The sequence below is a fragment of the Jaculus jaculus genome, chromosome 9 (genome assembly GCF_020740685.1).
Source record: "Jaculus jaculus isolate mJacJac1 chromosome 9, mJacJac1.mat.Y.cur, whole genome shotgun sequence".
In the NCBI taxonomy this organism is placed as follows: domain Eukaryota; kingdom Metazoa; phylum Chordata; class Mammalia; order Rodentia; family Dipodidae; genus Jaculus; species Jaculus jaculus.
Window position 1 is genome coordinate 2,822,442 of NC_059110.1, and position 18,220 is coordinate 2,840,661.

Here is an 18,220-nt window from a genome sequence, read left to right on the forward strand (position 1 = left end):
CTTTCTTCTCTTACCCTCCTTTATAGATGTAACACTTGGAGATGCCAGCCGGAGGAAAACTCCATGCTTGAGGTATGTGGCGAGTGGACAGAAAGTTCTAGCGACACTTCTGTTCCCAGTAATTAAATCTGGGCATCCGAGGCAGCCGGTGGTGCTGACGCAATAGAGCTGAGCGGCCGAGGCTGGTGTGAGTCTGGCCAGGGCCCGTGCTGCTGTAGTTACTGTCTTGTCGAGGAAGCTTATGGGGGGAAAGGATTAATTTCAGCTTACAGAGGTTTTGTTTGTTCGTTTGCTTGTTTTCCCAAGGTAGGGTCTTGCTCTAGCCCAGGCTGACTTGGAATTTACTATGTAGTCTTAGGGTGGCCTTGAACTCTTGGTGATCCTCCTACCTCTGCCTCATGAGTGCTGGGATTAAAGGCGTGTGCCACCACACCCGGCTAGTTTATAGTTTTGAAAGTCTCCTCCTGGCTGCCAGGTATCTGGGAGGAGGCAGCCTGCGTGGGCTGAGCTGGCATTCTAGGAAGGCGATGGGGCTGGCTACAACATCCCTAAGCCCTCCCTAGCATCACACCTCCTCCAGCAAGGCTCTGGCACTCAAACTGCCATCAGCTGGGAGCCAAGTGTTCAAATCACACGAGGCTGTGAGGGACATGTCATCCCAGCTCCTTACTAGACATGCCTTCCACTTCTAGCCAGAGAGCCCTGGGGTGGAGCTGAGGACGCCTGGCCCGCTGGGGCCTTCCCTGGTCCATTGGAAATGAGGCCTTTGGGATCTCCCAGGAGACTGAGTATTTCCCTGAGGGCTTGGATAACCCGGATGATGCTCCACTTTGCAGCTGTGCGGCTCTGGAGATTAGTGACCAAAGCCACACAGCTAATGAGAGCTGAGGTCCATGATGAACTCCAGGGCTCCTCTTCCCAGGGCTCTTTCTGTCCCTAAGACCTCTGCAGCCAGGTAACTTCATTCCACTCGCCACAGCCCCAGACCCATCTCCAGACCTTGCCCTGTGCTCACAAGAGGTGCATCTCCTATCATCGTTGACCCAACGTCGTTACCCGAGAGCCTCCCTGAGGACAAGACTTCTCTGTCGTACTAGTGCTCTCATTAAATGTATTTTTTGTTTGTTTGTTTTATTTTTTTCCCTAGGGTCTCGCTCTAATCCTGGCTGACCTGGAACTCACTCTGTAGTCTCAGGCTAGCCTGGAATTTACAGTGACCACTACCTCTGCCTCCTGAGTGCTCTCTTTCTTGTTCACTCAAAGGGGAGTCAACAATCAAACTTTCAAACTCCAAATTCTGACCCTGAAAATTGTCCGTCAGTGAATTACAGTCCTGTGTCAGAGCTCCAGAAAGGTACTGCACGCGGGGTTCTAAGAGGAGGGACAGGGAAGGGCAGCTCTGCGTGTAGGGTGCCTGGTGTGGCGTGGCTTTCGCAGGGCTCTGCAGTCTCCTCCTAAAGACGTCCTTATCTTTCACTCTGTCTTCACAGAGGGCCGCTCCTCAAACATGGCCACAAGCCTCCACGGTGACCGGAGGAGCAAGCTTCCTTCGCCCCTGAGCAGGTGTCCTCCAAAAAGCTTTCACCAACAGGTAAGTGCCTTTGACAGCTGACCATGAGCAGATAAGTAAGTACATGTAAGACAGACACCTGGCAGGCCCACCTTTCTCTCCTGCTTCCGACTTGAAACTGTTCACAAGACAGGTCTTTAGTAAGGTCAGACTCAAGACATGGGAGAGGAATACTGAAGCTCAGGAGAAACTGGACAGGCTGCTGGGCTTGGCGGCGCGCACCTTTAATCCCAGCACTCGGGAGGCAGAGGTAGGAGGATGGTTGTGAGTTCGGGGCCACCTGAGACTACAGAGTGAGTTCCAGAGCTGACTGGGTTAGAGTGGGACCCTAACTTGGGAAAACAAACAAACAAACAAACAGACCATGCCCACAGGCCACAGTGGTTTTGCCATAGGAAGGGACCAGTATTTCCAGTGACCTGAGGCCTATAGTATATCTATGTTCCCACTTCTCCAGCTGCTGGATGTAGAGGTGAACTATTTATTACAACTACAACTCATGACAGTAGCATCTGAGTTTTTGTTATTGTTACTGTTTTGTTTTTAAATATGTTATTTGCTTATTTTAGAGAGAGAGAGAAAAAAAATGGGCATGCCAGGGCCTGTAGCCACTGTAAACAAACTCCAAATGCATGTGCTACCTTGTATACCTGGTTTATGTGCGTACTGGGGAATCGAACCTGGGCATCTTGGCTTCACAGGCAAGCGCCTTAATTGCCAAGCCATCTCTCCAGCCCTTGTTCTGTATTTTTAGAGAAGGTCTCATGAGGCCTGGGGTAGACTAGAAATCACTTGTAGCCAACGCTGGCCTTGACATCCTGAATCTTATTTTTTATCCCGTAAGCGCTGGGATTGCTGTCATGAACCACCATGCCTGGTGCTAATATTTTATGTGTGTGCAAAATACTCAACACAATTTCATGGCAACCACAAATATTCCAGCAAATTCACTGTTATGGCTTCAAACCTTCCTGTGTGGGGCATACCTTTCGCCAGTGGGGTGCTTTGAGGTAGGTGTCCCCCATAAACTCGTGTGTTTTGAATGCTTGGTTTCCAGCTGATGGAAGCTGGGGAGGTGGAGCCTTGCTGGAGGAGAAGTGGTGTTGGGAGCAGGCTCTGGAGTGTAACAGCCATCTCCCCTTGCCAGAACTTGGCTCACTCTCCTGCGGCTGTTGGCCATATGCTGTGACAGAGGGGATGTCCAGCCTCTGCTCATGCCATGTTTTCCCCTGACTGTCAGCCACAACAAACTCTTTCCTCCCTTCAGCTGCTGGTGGCTGGGTGCTTTATCCAAGTATGTAAATGAGGTCACATGAGGAGGAGGAAGAGGAAAAGGCAGCGAGGGAAGGAGGGATGAGGAAGAGGAAGGCGGGAGACGGAACTTCACCTGCCCTCGTCCGGCCCTGGAAGCAGCTGCAGCCCGAGTGCTTAGGTGCCCGTGTCGTGGGCTGGGCGGACTTGCCGTGGCAGCTCCACTGGGGACTGCCGGGGGAGACTGTCCTGCAGTCCTCACCTTCCTAGGGTTTCTCCCACTGCTGCCCCTGCCCCCAACAGTCCATAGCACATGTGACTCAGATCACCCATCCCCAGGTGTCATGGCCCCTTCCTGTGTTCTGGAATGTTCATATGTAACAGTGTACAGACCCACAGGTCTATAGGGCCTTTGGCCACATGGAGCAGAACATCCAAGGAGCATAGCCTGCCCTCACTTGTGGGGGAGTGACAATTTTCACAGGAGCACCTTCAGATGGCAGCTGTTATTCTGGGGAGAAGGTGGATGAAGGTTCCCAAGACAGGAACCAGAACAGTTAACTTATAATCAGGGCATGGGGGGGGGGGCGGGGGAGGTATTGGGAGCAGCCAGGGTTCTGTGCCTCCGAGGGTGGACTGAGTACAGGGCGTTTCCTCTCATTACAGGGCTAGTGACAGGGCCTGCGTGGCTCCCCTGTCTAGTCTGGCCTCTACCAGGAAATCCAGTGGAGACCAGCTTTCTAGGTGGTGGGAGGAAGCCCAGGGGCTGTGTCAGTGTTGGGGTTAGTGGCAAATAGTTCCCTGGTACCATGGTAGGAGCCAGACACTGGATCCTCCTTGGAGAAGTGAGGGGTCCTCATGGGACATCTGTGAAGGGGGCAACTGGCCAGTAGGGAGAATGAGGAGACCCCAGAAATGCAACCACTCCCATCACAGCACACGCTTTCAGTGAGTCATCCCAGGGCCCTCCAGGTCCCCTGGGAGAAGAGATGGCCCCACGTCACTCGTCAGTCAAGAAGGGGATGGCCTGCCTGCCGAGGGCAGCCTCACCGAGGGCCTGCAGAGCCTCTCCAGTGCGGCTTCTGCAGGGCCCGGGAGCTGCAGGGACAGGGCGGGGATGAGCAGGATGAATGGTGGGCGGCAGCTGGCGAAGCCGCTTCACATAAACCCCGTAGTGTGCCCAGGGTTGGCGGGTTGCCCAAGCCGACCTGGTGTTGACCTTCCACCTCCAGGTGGAGGGAGTTGCGGCCTCTCTCGTGGTTGGAGACCCGCCACTGAGTTTAGCCGCCACCCTGCAGCACCTGCTTCATCTAACCTTCCCTCAGCAGCCCCTTGTATTGGGCAGTTTTGTCCGGGTTCTTCCGGGCTGGTTCCTAAGACCTCTGAGTCACTTGGTCCTTATCAATGCCACCAGCATTCCCCATGTGGCCACCTTGCAACTACCCCATGGTCACAGAGTCATGGAGGGGCCATGGCCTCTTGCTGCCCTCATCACCCCCTCCTCCTTCCTTCCTTGGCCCGACTCTGCCAACCCTGCCCTGTCCTTGGTTCCTTCAGGAAGCCCTACAGGGCAGCACTGGTCTCCTATGCTGGGCTCACTCATGCTGTTCCCCATCACAGCTCTTTCTCTGCTGCCCACTCCGATCCGGGAGGGTCTGCTGGAGGTCTGCTGCCACACAGACGAGCTCCCCTCCATCCAGCTGGCTGCTCACAGTGCCTCTGCCAGCGACCAGGACAGCAGCCCCCACCCTTTTCCTACACCCTGTTCTTGTCCTATCTGACTGGCAGGAAGGTGTAGGAAGTCAGGGGTGGGCTCAAGAATGCACCCAGGGCGTGAAAAGGGAGTTTATTGAAATGCACTACAAGATGGTTGCAGGAGAGAAGGGCCTCGAGGCTGACATGGGTTAGAAGTCTTCTATAACATCTGGGGGGTGTCTCAGTCTTATCACATGGGCCATTTGCACAAGGTCAGTATCTGGATGGATAGGTGGTCATTGCACTGTCCTGTTAAGTAGTAAATTTTATAGCGCCATTTGTTCATCAGGAATTAGGCTCCAGATGTGTGTAAGGCACGTTAAGTCACTAGGGGTCAGGTTCTGAGTATTTGTGTCCTGGTTGTTAAGTAGGCAAATTTAATTTTGTTTTTGACCTTTTGTCTCTACACTAATCACAATATTAGGTCAATACCTAACATTTTGTGTGTGTGACTCACCTACTCTTAAACCATTGAGGTAGGAATTGACACCAGACACAGTGTTCACCGCACACCTGCCAAGTGTTGGAGACAGAAGCGTGCTTGTCTCCTTGTGAGGTCAAGATCAGAGAGCTAAGCCTCTGGAGTTCCTGGGGTCCCTGAGGCCCTCTGCCAAGCTGGAGGTCGGTAAAACTGGCTGAAGGACATGGCTTCGTCTCCTTGAGACCGTTTCTCACTGAACCTGGAGCTGCTGTTATTCAGACGGGCTGACCAGCAAACCCCAGCGATTCCCAGGAATCTTCCCCACAGAACTGGGGTCATAGTCATGTGCGGCCATACCCAGTATTTTTTGTGGATGCTTGAGAATGAAATGCAGGGCAAATCGTGACCTCACGCTAGAATGGCAAGCCACTTCCCTGCTGAGCCATGTTCCCAATTATAGACTTCAGAACTTTAAAAAAATATATTTTTAAACCTTTTGTAAAAATCATTTTTATTTATTTATTTGAGAGTGACAGACAGAGAGAGAAAGAGGCAGAGAGAGAGAGAGAGAGAGAATGAATGGGCACGCCAGGGCCTCCAGCCACTGCAAACAAACTCCAGATGCGTGTACCCCCTTGTGCATCTGGCTAACATGGGTCCTGGAGAATTGAGCCTCAAACCAGGGTCCTTAGGCTCCACAGGCAAATGCTTAACCACTAAGCCATCTCTCCAGCCCCTTTCAAACCTTTGAAAATTTTATTTATTAATTTATTTACAAGGAGAGAAAGAGAAAGAGAGAAGAGAGACAAACAGAGAGAGAGAATGGGCACGCCAGGGCCTCCAGCCACTGAAAATGAACTCCAGATGCATGTGCCCCTTGTACATCTGACTTACATGGGTCCTGGGGAATTGAACCTGGGTCTGTTGACTTCACAGGCAAATGCCTTAACTGCTAAACCATTTCTCCAGCCCTAAAAAAAAAAAAAAAATTATCTGAGGGAGAGAGAGAGATTAAGTACGGGCACACCAGGACCTCTTGCCACCACAAATGAGCTCGAGGTGTACGTACTACTTGGTGTATCTGGCTCTAGGTGTGTTCTGGGGAATTAAGCCCTGGCTGGCAGGTTTTTCAGGCAAGAGCCTTTAACTGCTTAGTCATCTCCCCAGCCCAGATTTTGGAACCTTTCACGATGCTGCCAAGCAGTTCTCTGCAGCAGAGCTAGTTATAATGGCTCTGCCACCTTCAAAGGGGGTCCTGGCTCTCATGCCTGGGGAGCTGACTTGACATGCAGACCCCCCAAGTGCAGCTCACACATGCTGAGTCAGGGTCGTGGGCCTGGGGCCCAGGACCTGTTTCCCCAAGGGCTCTCTAGGGTCCTAAGCACAGATAAGCTGGGGACTCACCACAGTGCACCATTGCAAGAGAACTTTCTAGTTCCTAAATATGACTCTGACCTTTGCACACCGTACCTCCTCAGTGCTGGGACTGGGAGTGGGGTTCCCTCAACTTGTAGACCCCTCCTTTCCATCAGATGCAGAATGTGTCTGATCACAGTGTTACTTCCCTTTGACTCATGAAGATGTCTGGCAATATTTGCAAATCCCCCAGCTTCCTTTTTTCCCTGAGTTTTTCTTCCCAGCCATAGTAGAGAATCAGTTGTTAATGCTCTTAAGGCGAAATGTCCCCTCCAGACTCATGTATTTGAACACTCGGGGGGCTGGAGAGAGGGCTCAGTGGTTAAGGCACTTGCCTGGACACTGGATCCCTAGCTGCTCTCCACAGCTCCCGGCACCCTGGCTGGTCTGCCTGACGGCGGAGGCGGCATGGCCTCACCTCTGCTCCCTCAGTTCTGCTCATGGTGCCACACTTCAGCCTGGCACTGACTCACCAGAAGTACACTTTCATTTTCTTTCTCCCTTTATATGCCTGGCACACAGTGCCATGTCATTTACCATCTCCCAAGTGACTTTTTTTTTTTTACAATTTCACATGCATATGGTGTATCTTGACCGCCCATCCCCATCTAGCCTTTCTTTTCTCTCCCCTCCCCATAAAAACCCTTGTTCTGATTAGATCACCATGCCACTTCCAGCCCTTGTTTTGTATTTATTTATCTATTTGACCCGCTGATTTAATTAGGTCAATTACCTCATCACGGGTGGGAGGTTTTTGCTAGAGAATGGGCAATTCCCCAGTGGCTATCCCTGTACATGACATGACTGGCCCCTCCCAGCAATCATAAGTTCCACTAGTGACTCTGGGAAGTGTGGGGTCTCATGGACTCCCTTCTCTATGGTGAAATACTGAGCACGTGCAAGAGGTTCAGCCTGCCGTGAGTGCACCAGTGTAGTAGAATTGTCATCTCCAGAAGACGGCATTCCACAGCCCCCTCCTCATCCTCCTCTCGTACGTTCTTTCCTCTTGTTCCCTAAGCCTTAGAGGCCGTAGTTTAGATGCCACGTTTAGGTCTGACACAAACTAGACACTGATTCTTGATCACTTTGTCACCTGTTCATCTCTGTAATCACCTCTCCCTTTTGCATCAAGAAACTCCCGTGTTCAAGGCAGCAGTGGAGCGTAGGCCAAGGCAGGCGGGGAGGCTCCAGGATGTAGGGCCACAGGGGCACCAGGGAGGAAGCACCTCCAGCAGCAAGGTGCCGGCAGGACTGGGGGAGCTGTGACCTGGGCTCTTCATGAGGCTCAGTGTGGATATACCGCGCAGATAGCCGCACCCACCCTAGGCATTAATTACACGTTCATTCTGTGCTTCTTCGCCCGTAGGCTTGGTCTGCTTGTGCATTGGCAACAAATCATGCCCAGCCCCCAGGGTTACACACATGCCAGGCTGACTTGGCATGGTTCTTCTCGTGGTCTTCCCGCAGCAGATGCAGCTGAGGGTGCGGCCCTGCCTTGCCCATCACTGTCTTAGATGGAGGAGAAAGCACGAGGACGACCACACACCGGGTTTTGGCAGTTCCTTTGGAAGTCAGGCTCCATCATAAGCTATGGGCAGCAGATGGAGGTGCAATGCCCCTTGGAGACAGGTGAGGGTGGCATGGGGTGGATAGCAAATGTTTAGGGCAAATAAAGCAGGCTGTAATTTTCTCTCCTGGTCACAAATACTTGCTTCTCTTCTTGCCCTATGCAAAATAAACTCACCCCCCAAGGGGGAATCAATGTCCAGGCTCCCATAAACCTCTTAGGAAGACACCCCAAAGACTCCATTAAGCTCAAGGTTCTTTATCTGTGAGCTTCAAAAGAGGTACCTTGAATACCCTGTGGGGTTCAATGCCCAAGACCCTGTGATGATCCCCACCTTAGGGCTGCAGGCCCTCTTGACCCAGAGACCTATGAATTAAACCACCACGTCAACCAATCATTTAAAAAGGAATGCTGTGTCTTCCGGGCATACTCCCAGTATGTGGTGATAGGACCTCGTCTGACAAGGGCAGATCTCCCTCCACTGGGAACAGATACAAGGCTGTTACCAGTCCTGTGGTTCCGCAAGCGCATTGAAGCACTAAGCTATCCATCTCTGCAGCCCCTTGCCCCGTGTAGCTCATGTTTCAGCCAGAAGGTGGAGGACCATCAAGGAAGGGATTCCTGACCAGCTCCTTCTCCTGGCAGGAGGTCCTCAGGCCATGGTTCTTTGTGGCTTTTGACTCAGCCTTTCTTCATGAAGAAAATGCTCTTCATTTTCCTGGCAGGGATAGCCCAGGGTGGAGAATGGCAATAGCGTACAAGTACACATCATGCCCCCACCCCCGGCTTTGTTTCAGGCTGGAAACCTTCAGGCACACACCCCCCCCGCACTTCCATTAGAAGTGAAGTAACAGGAGGATCCACTTTCCACCAGTGAATCAACCAGTTATTAACTTATATTAATAATTTGGGGGGGTCCTAGGAACTGAACCCTGCATATGTGAAGAAACACTCTACCTCTGGGTGTATCCCCAGCCAAGCTAATAGTTTTTATTTTTTAACATATTTATTTATTTGACAGAGAGAGAGAGAGAGAGAGAGAGAAAGAGAGAGAGAGAGAGAGAGAGAGAGAGAGAGAGAGAGAGAGAGAGAGAGAGAGGAGTGCCAGGGCCTCCTGCCACTGCAGCAACTGAGCTATAAGATGCATGTGCCACTTTGTGCATCTGGCTTTATGTAGATTCTGGAGAACTGAACACAGGTTGTCAAGCTTTGCATGCAAGTGCCTTCAGCCACAGCTAACTATTTTGTGTGCTTTCTTTCCAAACTTACCTATAGTGCATAGTCAAGCTTTTATTATTTTCAAGCACATCTTAAAAGTTAAATGGAACAAGAGACCTAAATAATATAAGCCAAATTTTTCTGATATTGGCTGTAAAGAGACAAATTTTCCCTGGTTAGTTGTTTTCAAAAGTCACTACATCCTGACTGTCAGCTAATGGGCTTACCTTCCTGCATAGCACAGAGTAGCCTCTTTCTAAGGAAAGCTGCCTCTGTTTTTGTTCATGGTTTTGATGTTCCAGGTCTTCCACCCACACCTATTTATGATCAGGAAATGACCCTAAATCCTGAGAAATGGAGAGAGAATTTACAGCAATCTCTTAGTGTGATGGTTGCGTTTGTCTGTTGTAAAATCCAGGTGCTGCCCCAGGGCAGCATTAAGAAGCCCCTCCCATGAAGAGGATCCAGACCTGGACCAGCTCACCCTTAGCTCCCCTCCTCCTGCTGTGGAGAACACAGCCATGGCCCCCACCACACACCAGGTGCCCACGCCTTGATCTTGGGTCTCCAGCCAGCAGCACTGAGGGGAGACAAAGTTTTGTCTTTTGTACACTAGGCAGCTGGTGGAAGTGTTGGAGAAGCACGGAGGGCCCAGATAACGAGCTCTCCCATGTGCCGGCCCTTTGCCCCATTTTCATCCTGCGATTTAACCCCATCTGACTTCTCTTCCTTTTTGTGATTGCCCATTAAAACAATCAGCTTTGAGCTGTGCTCCTTCACTCCCTTGGGAATGTGAATGGTGATGCCCGTTTCCCATACCTGTGGTATCCTCTGCTTTCGGCCTGGAGCTGAGAGGTGCCCGCGGCATCATCCATGCCAGGGTGGAGCTCCCAGCTGCCTCTTTCTATCCTCCTCACTCGGGGAAGGGACACTGTGATTCTGCACAAACAGCTGCCACACCTGTGACGAGGGAGTGTTAGCTCAGCTCTTGGGGGAATAGTCACGCCCCACCCGCCTGGTTTCCCTTTGTTTACCTTCCTGATAATATTTACTCAACATTTGTTGTGATGGATGATCTCCTTTGTCAACTTTACAACCTCCATGGAAACAAAGCCCTGGGCGTGTCTGGGAAGGATTCTCTAGATCTAGTGAGGCGGGCTGTGAGAGGTACGGTCCGTGGGCTGGACTGCACTGAGAGGGGAAAGCTAGCTGAGCAGCAGCTCTCACTCTGCGTCCTGGATGCAATGTGAACGGCCCTCAGGCTCCTGCCGCCATGACTCCATTGTGGTCGGTGTGCTGTGATCTTGAACTCTAAGCTGAAAGAAACCCCTCCCCTTGTCAAGTCACCTCTCACCAGCTATTTTGCCGCAGCAGTGAGAAAGCTGATACGCAAGTTGAGTGAATTCTTCCCAGTGCCAAACATGCTGAGTAACTGGGGCTATGCCAGTTCCTCTACTTGGCCCCAAACAGTAGTAATTAATTCTAAGTTAAACTTATGCAAAAAAAGTTTTTTAATAGCATCATTATGTTGTCAAACTATTAACTAGCTTGATAAGTGGTCTAGGAAGCCTGCTTGGAGAAAGGGCCAGAGACACACCCCTGGATACTTGTCACTGCACTGTGTCATCCAGGTGTGCACCTGGACTGTGGGATCCTCAGTATGGTGGCTACAGGCTGGGGCGCTCTCCCCACAACTTGTATCTCAAGCCAGAATTTATGACAAGCCAAGTGTAGATGCTAGAGCCTGGTGCACTCTGCCAAGGAGGTGAGATTCGGACAGCTCCAGCCAATGCTGGGAGGTGGCTGGCAGGCCAGTATTAAGTACAATGAATATTGAAAGGGAGCAGGAGACACCCAGAACAGGTGGGGCAAACGAGACAAGCTTACCCAGTGGACAAGGGAAGAAAGACTTTTCTGGCAACCAAGGACAGCTGCGCAGGTGAGTTCGGCAAGCTCGGAATGGCTTCTCCCTGGGGTCCTCATGCCAGAGCTGTGGGCAGGAATTGGCTGACTCCATTGCTCAGACATGAGGTAAGAGAATCTCATTCTCCCATGCAGGGCTGAGGAGATCCTAACAACCTCTCAGCTGGGGCGTCTCCATCCCTACCCTGCTGACATTTTAGGCGGGGTGACTCTTGGCCAGGGTGGGGTAGAGGTGGAGTGGGTGGGGAGGGGGATGTTCTGTGTTGTAGGACGTTTAGTGGTTTCACTGGTCTAGACCCTGCTGTCCACTAGATGCCTGGAGCAACCTGCCCCCTGGCCTTGGTTATGATGCCCAAGATAACAAATATCTGCAGGATCGCTCAGAGGGCCACCTCCTACCTTCTCTTTCCTTCCCTCCCTTCCCCCTCCCCTGCCTCCTCTTCCCTGCCTCCCCTCCCCTCCCTTCCCTTCGCCCTTCACCATGTATCACAGAGCTAGGTCTGGAAATAGGGTTGGATCTGTCTCTCTTAAATCAGCCTTCTAGATGGTTCCTATCAAGGAGCTCCTGGATGGTTTGATTTTTCTTGGAGAAATGTAAAGTAATGTCTGTTCATGACAGAGAGAGAGAGAGACAGAGATTTCACTGACAGACCAAAGGAAGAAGTGTGTCCAAGTCTAGCTTGATGAGCCAGCAAGTTGGCTGAGGTTACTTACAGGCGCATGGGTGATAGTCAGGACACTGCTACCCTGGCCGGTCCCACCTGAATCCCTTGTTAACTGCTTGTATAATCTCAGGGAGAAAAGGGGCCTTCTGAGGACCTCATGAAGTTCTTGTGAACATCCTGTGCCTCCCACTTCTGTCCACAAGGGACAGTTAACTGGCCTGACTCATGTGGTCACCATAGCTGCTCTTCTTCAAGATGGCAGTGGTCATGTCCAACCCGCAGGAGACAGCCATTCTACAGACTTTGGAGCTGTCTGCCTCCAAGCTGGGAAGACTCAGAGCCAAGTGAGGGTGGGACAGAGGATGGCCTCTCAGACTTGTCCTTTCAGAGGATCCCTCTGCCAGGTGGAGGATTTAAAGAGGGTTTGGCTGGAGGTGATGAGGGCTGAAGTTCGGGAAGGATGTGGAGGGAGGGTGGCTTTGAAAGTTACTTGCAGGGCAGATTCCGTAAGAACTGGTGACTGATGAGTGAGACGTGGACTCCATGAGCTTGTTCCAGGGAGACGTGAGCAAACGTCTGCTCCTCTTAGATGAGGCTCCAACAGACCAACGTACGATTCTACCCAAACCCAAGTGGGTAAACCAATGTTTTGTTTTTTATTTTTTTGATGGTTAAAAAATTTTGGGTTTTATTGTTTTTGCTAAACAATACTAAAAAAAATTTCTATTTTGAAGGCAGGGCTTGAATTATTTAGTTTTGATCCATTTATTTAATTTTAAAAAAAGAAAGGGAACAGAGATCATGGTCAAAAAAAGTTAACCCCCACCCCACCCCCAAAGCTCTAGCCAGTCACATGAGCATCACCATGTCCCACTCAGTGCCTGATATTCAGGTGTTGGCACACCATGCCCCATGAGACCACCCTGAGGGCACAGGAGCAACACGTGCCAGTTTCAGCTCAGCAGGAGAGTCAACCCAGACAAACTGGAGGGCTGAAGTCCAGAAATTCTTTCCAGATTTTCTGCCCATTGGCTGAGCACCTACAAATGCATCAGCTTTAAGATCATAGGTGGTAAGAGGGGGCCGAAGAGCAGGAGGATGGCAGGAGAAGAGAAACTAAAGATCATTCGAGCTTTTTCCTGGGCTAGAGGCTCTGGATATAGACTTAAAGAAAGGCCGGAGTAGATGGACTCCAGCTTTCTCAGAAGAGAAAATCAGCCCCGGAGGACGAAGAGCTGAGATGTGTCATGCAGGCGAGTTCTTCCTGCAGAGGCACGAGGGAGGGTGGCTGACTCCCAGGTGGACTGGTGAGAGGTTCCTCTAGTACCTTGCAGACAAAGGCAGAGGGAATCCTGAGGTTGAGGCCAAACGTGAGACAGGCACACACAGTTTAAAACTAGAAAGCCATCAGGAACCCCCAAAGCCAAATCCTGTCTGCACACACTGGCTCTGCAAAATGCTGCAGGAGATCCTTGTTGTGAACTAAGTCAAATTAGTTATTTGGCTATGGGTGGTAGAAAGGGCTACTCTTTATTTTTATTTTTATTTTTTTCAGAGCAAAGAGGTGGGAAGAATGGCCATGATCTAGTAAAAAGAGACCTGCAAGAAGCAGAACATACTTAGAGAACATTTGAATATATACTTCCATATATATATTTAAAGTTAAGAAAAATAAAACTAATTCAAGCCATGCGCTATGCAAAAAAAAAAAAAGTCACAAAGAAAAAAGAAAAATTTAAAGTGAGATCTCTGCTGCCCTGGTCTCAACTTAAGAATCACAGTCAACTTGTTACTTTTATTTTGGAAGAAAAGATGTAAAACAAACTAATGTTTGATTGGCCTACTTCCAGAGCATGGTAAATGAATGCTAAACTTATAAAGAGACTGCCGGTACTTCCCAAGTGGCTGCACTTATGTGGCATTCCAACCACAGAAGGGGAATGTTGGGTCATGATGGATCAGATGGTGTCACATCTGATTTGTTAATCCCTGCAGCGTTTTATATTTTGTATTGTTTTGTCTTTTATTTTTATTTATTTCTTTGACATAGAAAGAGGGTGAAAGAGAATGGGCATGCCAGGGCTTCCAGCCACTGCAAACGAACTCCAGACACTTGCGCCCCCTTGTGCATCTGGCTAACGTGGGTCCTAGGGAATCAAACCTGGGTCCTTTAGCTTTGCAGGCAAGTGCCTTAACCACTAAGCCATCCCTCCAGCCCTGTGTTTTTTTATTTTATTTATTTGAGAGAGAGAGAAAAAGGGGCAGATAGAGAGAAAGATTAGCACACCAGGGGCCTTCACCACTGCAAAGGAACTCCAGATGCATGCGCCCCAGCTGACTTGTGCATCTGGCTTACGTGAATTCCAGATGCATGCGCCCCAGCTGACTTGTGCATCTGGCTTACGTGAGTCCTGGAATATTGAACCTGGGTCCTTTGGTTTTGCAGGCAAGCGCCTTATGTTCTAAGCCATGTCTCCAACCCCCTGTTTTGGTTTTGAATTTCTTTTCCTAAGTGACAAACTGTTGGCCATCATGTTGATTTCCCACATCTCTGTCTGTATATAAAACCTTCTTTAGTGAATTGTGTGTTCCCATCTCTTACTTAATTTAAAATTTTTACTTATTTGAGGCCAGGTGTGGTGGGACATGCCTTTAGTCCCAGCACTTGGGAGGCAGAGGTAGGAGGATTGCTGTGAGTTCAAAGCCACTCTAGCCTGGGCTGGAGTAAGACCCTACCTCAAACCCCCACACACACATTTTTAAAATTTATTTGCATGTATGTTTGTGCATGTGTGCACCAGGACCTCTTGCTGTTACAAATGAACACCCAATGTTTGTACCAATTTTTTGCATCTGGCTTATATGGGTGGCTTGGGAACTGAACCTGGGCCAGCAGCTTTGCAAGCAAGCATCTTTTATTGCTGAGCCATCTTTACAGCCCTTGTTTTGCTAATTGCTAGCCTCACTCCAGTCTTGCAGAGTCCCTGGACCTCCAGGGATGTGATTTAGTATTTGGTGGAAACCATATGGCATAGAAACCCATGGTCTAGGGCAACCACAGCCACAGTGTGTGATTGTCCCGGGCTGGCACAGCCACAGCCACAGCCACAGCGCGTGGTTTTCCTGGTTTAGCACAAACCCAGACACAGTGCACGATTTTCCTGGTCTAGCACAGACCCATCCACAATGTGTGGTTTTCCTGGTCTAGCACAGCCACAGCCACAGTGTGTGGTTTTCGTGGTCTAGCACAGCCACAGCCACAGTATGTGGTTTTCCTGGTCTACCACAGCCATAGCCACACTGTGTGGTTTTCGTGGTCTAGCACAGCCACAGCCACAGTGTGTGGTTTTCCTGGTTTAGCACAGCCACAGTTCATGGTTTGCCTGGTCTAGCGCAGACCCATCCACAGTGTGTGGTTTTCCAGGTCTAGCGCAGACCTAGCCACAGTGTGTGGTTTTCTTAACTTCCTTTCTGCCTGGAGCTTTCGCTACTAAGCATCAGAGTGTTTTTCTTCCGTGACAGAAGGCGCAAGGGCAAATACTACATGGTAGGATGCAGAAGCAGGGACGAGAGCCAGGACCACTACAGAAGCTGGGCCACTCTGCCCTGTGGGTGCCTTCCTATCTGTTCTACGGTACTCTCTTTGGAGTAGGAGGGATGGCATGGATGGCCTTGGGGTATTGAGGCCTCCGCATCATCTAGAGGGGGGGAGCCCAGCCTGACTCTGCTATCATGTCCTGATCCAAGGTCCTGCCATGGAGGGAGCTGAGCTGTGTCTGCCCCTCCCCCTCCCAGGCCTCTGGACCAGGTTCAGGTGGGCCAGGAATGACTGTGTGCGGTCAGAATAGACCACGTGACCTGGGGTGGGCCCTGCCAGCATCTGCAGGGGGGAGGTGGTGAGGAGATAATGGCGAGAAGGCTGAGGCAGGGAAGATGTTGCCGTGGCAACACAGCAGCTGGCGTTTCTGGGATGTTGCACTGGAGGCCCTCTTGCGTTGGCCCTTGCGGCACCAGCACGTGTCCACTGTTGCTAGGGTCACAGGATCCGCTGAGCTTCAGGCGGAAGCTTGGGTGAGAGATCGGGGTGTGTTCCTGCAGCCTTGCTTGCCCCTCCTCAGCTGTGAAAGCATGTCTTCATCACCACCGCTCCCTGGTCCTGGCTTTGCTTCCAAAGGTGGTGCCAGGCAGCACTGCATGCTGCACCAAGCCCCTGCATCCCTGGGCCTCTCTGGGCCTCACCGCCTGCGTCTTCCACACCCTGTCCTTGCTGCGCCTTCCTGAAGCAGAACCTTGGCTGTGAATCCCAGGAAGAAAAGCGTACGCAGCATGTGGTGCGCATGCATGGGGAGCCACAGCTTAAGGAAGCAGTCATTTTCTCTTCTAGTTCATAAACAACTCTGACCACATCCACTTGAGTACTTGAGCCATGAGTGGTCTCATCGTTTTTGGAGTACCCTGCCCTGACTCAAGTCCCTGGACTGGCTGGAGGGCTCCAAGGCTGAGCAGGAGGGGCTGGCTAAACGTCAGTGTGCTGGGGCTCCACAGATGATCCCCCACAGCCTCTAGGTCTGCATGTCTGAAGATACAACTCTGGTATTTCCAGCTTTGGCCACGAGCGCTTTATCCACTGAGCTGCCCACATAAAAGACACGCTCTCATCTCAAAGAGGACAAGAGATAGTTTATGCTGGAGCCAAATATGAGTGGTCATGGCCTGGGAACAGATTTAGGTTACCCCAAATTCCACATTCTAACATACTAACAATTTCATTAAGGTATTATAGATACAGAACAAAAGAAAGTCATAAATCAAGGCACTTTTCAAACACACTGGCTGACCGCCAGGTTACAGCAGAGCGGGGAGATCTCCACCATGGGCCTCAGATGCTGTCTGATGACATTCTTAGCCCTTGGGTTGGTGAAAGCTGAAGTCTCTCAGTACATTCCAAAATGGTTGCACCTGGTCACCTGATAGTCAGGTGGATGTTAGGTCAGACACAGAAGTGGCCAATAATGGCTACTGAGGGGCTAGAGGTAGCCCAAGGTAATCTGGCTCTGACTGGCAACATTCCATCTTGCTGTGGTCCCAGGAGTTCCGTCAGCCCGTTGCAGCAGATGCAGCACTTTTCTGGGAAATTTAGTTCAAAGAGCCATCTCCTCAGAACCCCTGCCGGGTTGGATGGTTTGGTTTGTCAGGGTTCCTGGTGGAGAAGGCACTGGCTGTAGAAGACCATGCAGCACTATGCAGGAGGACACTTCTAAGTTCACTGGCCGGGGCTGGAGACACAGCTCAGTGGTTAAGGCACTTGTCTATGAAGCCTGAAGACCCAGATTCGATTCCTCAGGACCCATGTAAGCCAGATGCACAAGGGGGCACATGCATCTGGAGTTCGTTTGCAGTAGCAGGAGGCCCTGGCGTTCTCTCTTTCTCTCTATCTGCCTCTACCTCTCTCTCTCAAATAAATAAATAAATAATTTTTTTTTAAAGTTCACTCATCAGACTGTAGATGATCACGTGTGCTGTGTGTACCCAGCATCCACAACCTTCACCTCTCAGCCTGCCTGTGGCCGCAGTTTCTGTCCTTGTGGGGGTGCAGGAGAGCTCTGACTTGGCTCTCCTTACTTCCCAGGGAGCAGCGTATTACCTACTTGGCACATCATAGCTCCTACCAAATACCCAAGAAAACAACCTAAGGGAAGAAGGGTTTGTTTCAGTTCAGTGTCAAAGGGTCTGCCATCATCAACTGGCTCCACTGTTTTCAGGCCTGGAGCAAGACAAAACCATCATGGCAGAATGGCGTGGAGAAGGAAGGTTGCTCCCCTCAGCTGGAAGTCCAAGGTCAAGGTGTCAGGGAGCTGGTTCCTCCCTGGACCCTCTCCTTGCTTTCAACTAGTGCTCCCCCACCCGCTTATGCTCAGTGCCCACAGCCCTGATGCCAACGTGGCCCAATTTCCTCCTAAGAGAACCAGTCAGATGAGGCTCGGGCCCATTCTCAGACGTAGTTTAACTTGATTACCTATTGTAAGGCCCAGTCTCAAATGCAGTCATATTCTGAGGTACTGGGGTTGGGGCTTCAACCTGTAAATGTTGGGGAACATGATTCAGCTTGAACATCTGTAAAGCCAGAAGTGGGTAAGTGACTGTCAGCTTAGAGCTAAAGCAGGAGAGAAGACGGAGGAGCTTTGCCTTTCCTCTGGTCTTCAGACCTAAGTGTGGGAAATACTGCAGAGCTCTGGAAAAACCGCTATAAGAGGGGCTGGAGAGGCGGCTCAGGCATTAAGGCATTTGCCTGCCAAGTCTAACAACCCAGGTTTGATTTCCCAGTACCCACGTAAAGTCACATGCACAAAGGGGCGATGTGTCTGGAGTTTGTTAACAATGTCTAGAGGGTCTGCTGGGCCCATTCTCTGTGTCACTCTTTTCTCTATCTCTTT

The 18,220-nt window shown here is 50.7% G+C and overlaps 1 protein-coding gene across 1 annotated transcript in view; it reads left to right on the forward strand.

Annotated features, from left to right (window-relative positions):
* LOC101602955 overlaps positions 1 to 18,220 on the forward strand; it is a 79,754-nt gene continuing 61,534 nt past the window's right edge. The window contains exons 1-3 of the mRNA XM_045158431.1: positions 1 to 72; positions 1,264 to 1,354; positions 1,491 to 1,591. Of these exons, the coding sequence (XP_045014366.1) occupies positions 64 to 72; positions 1,264 to 1,354; positions 1,491 to 1,591 (201 nt within the window). The 5' untranslated portion in view covers positions 1 to 63. The remainder of the gene's footprint in view (positions 73 to 1,263; positions 1,355 to 1,490; positions 1,592 to 18,220) is intronic.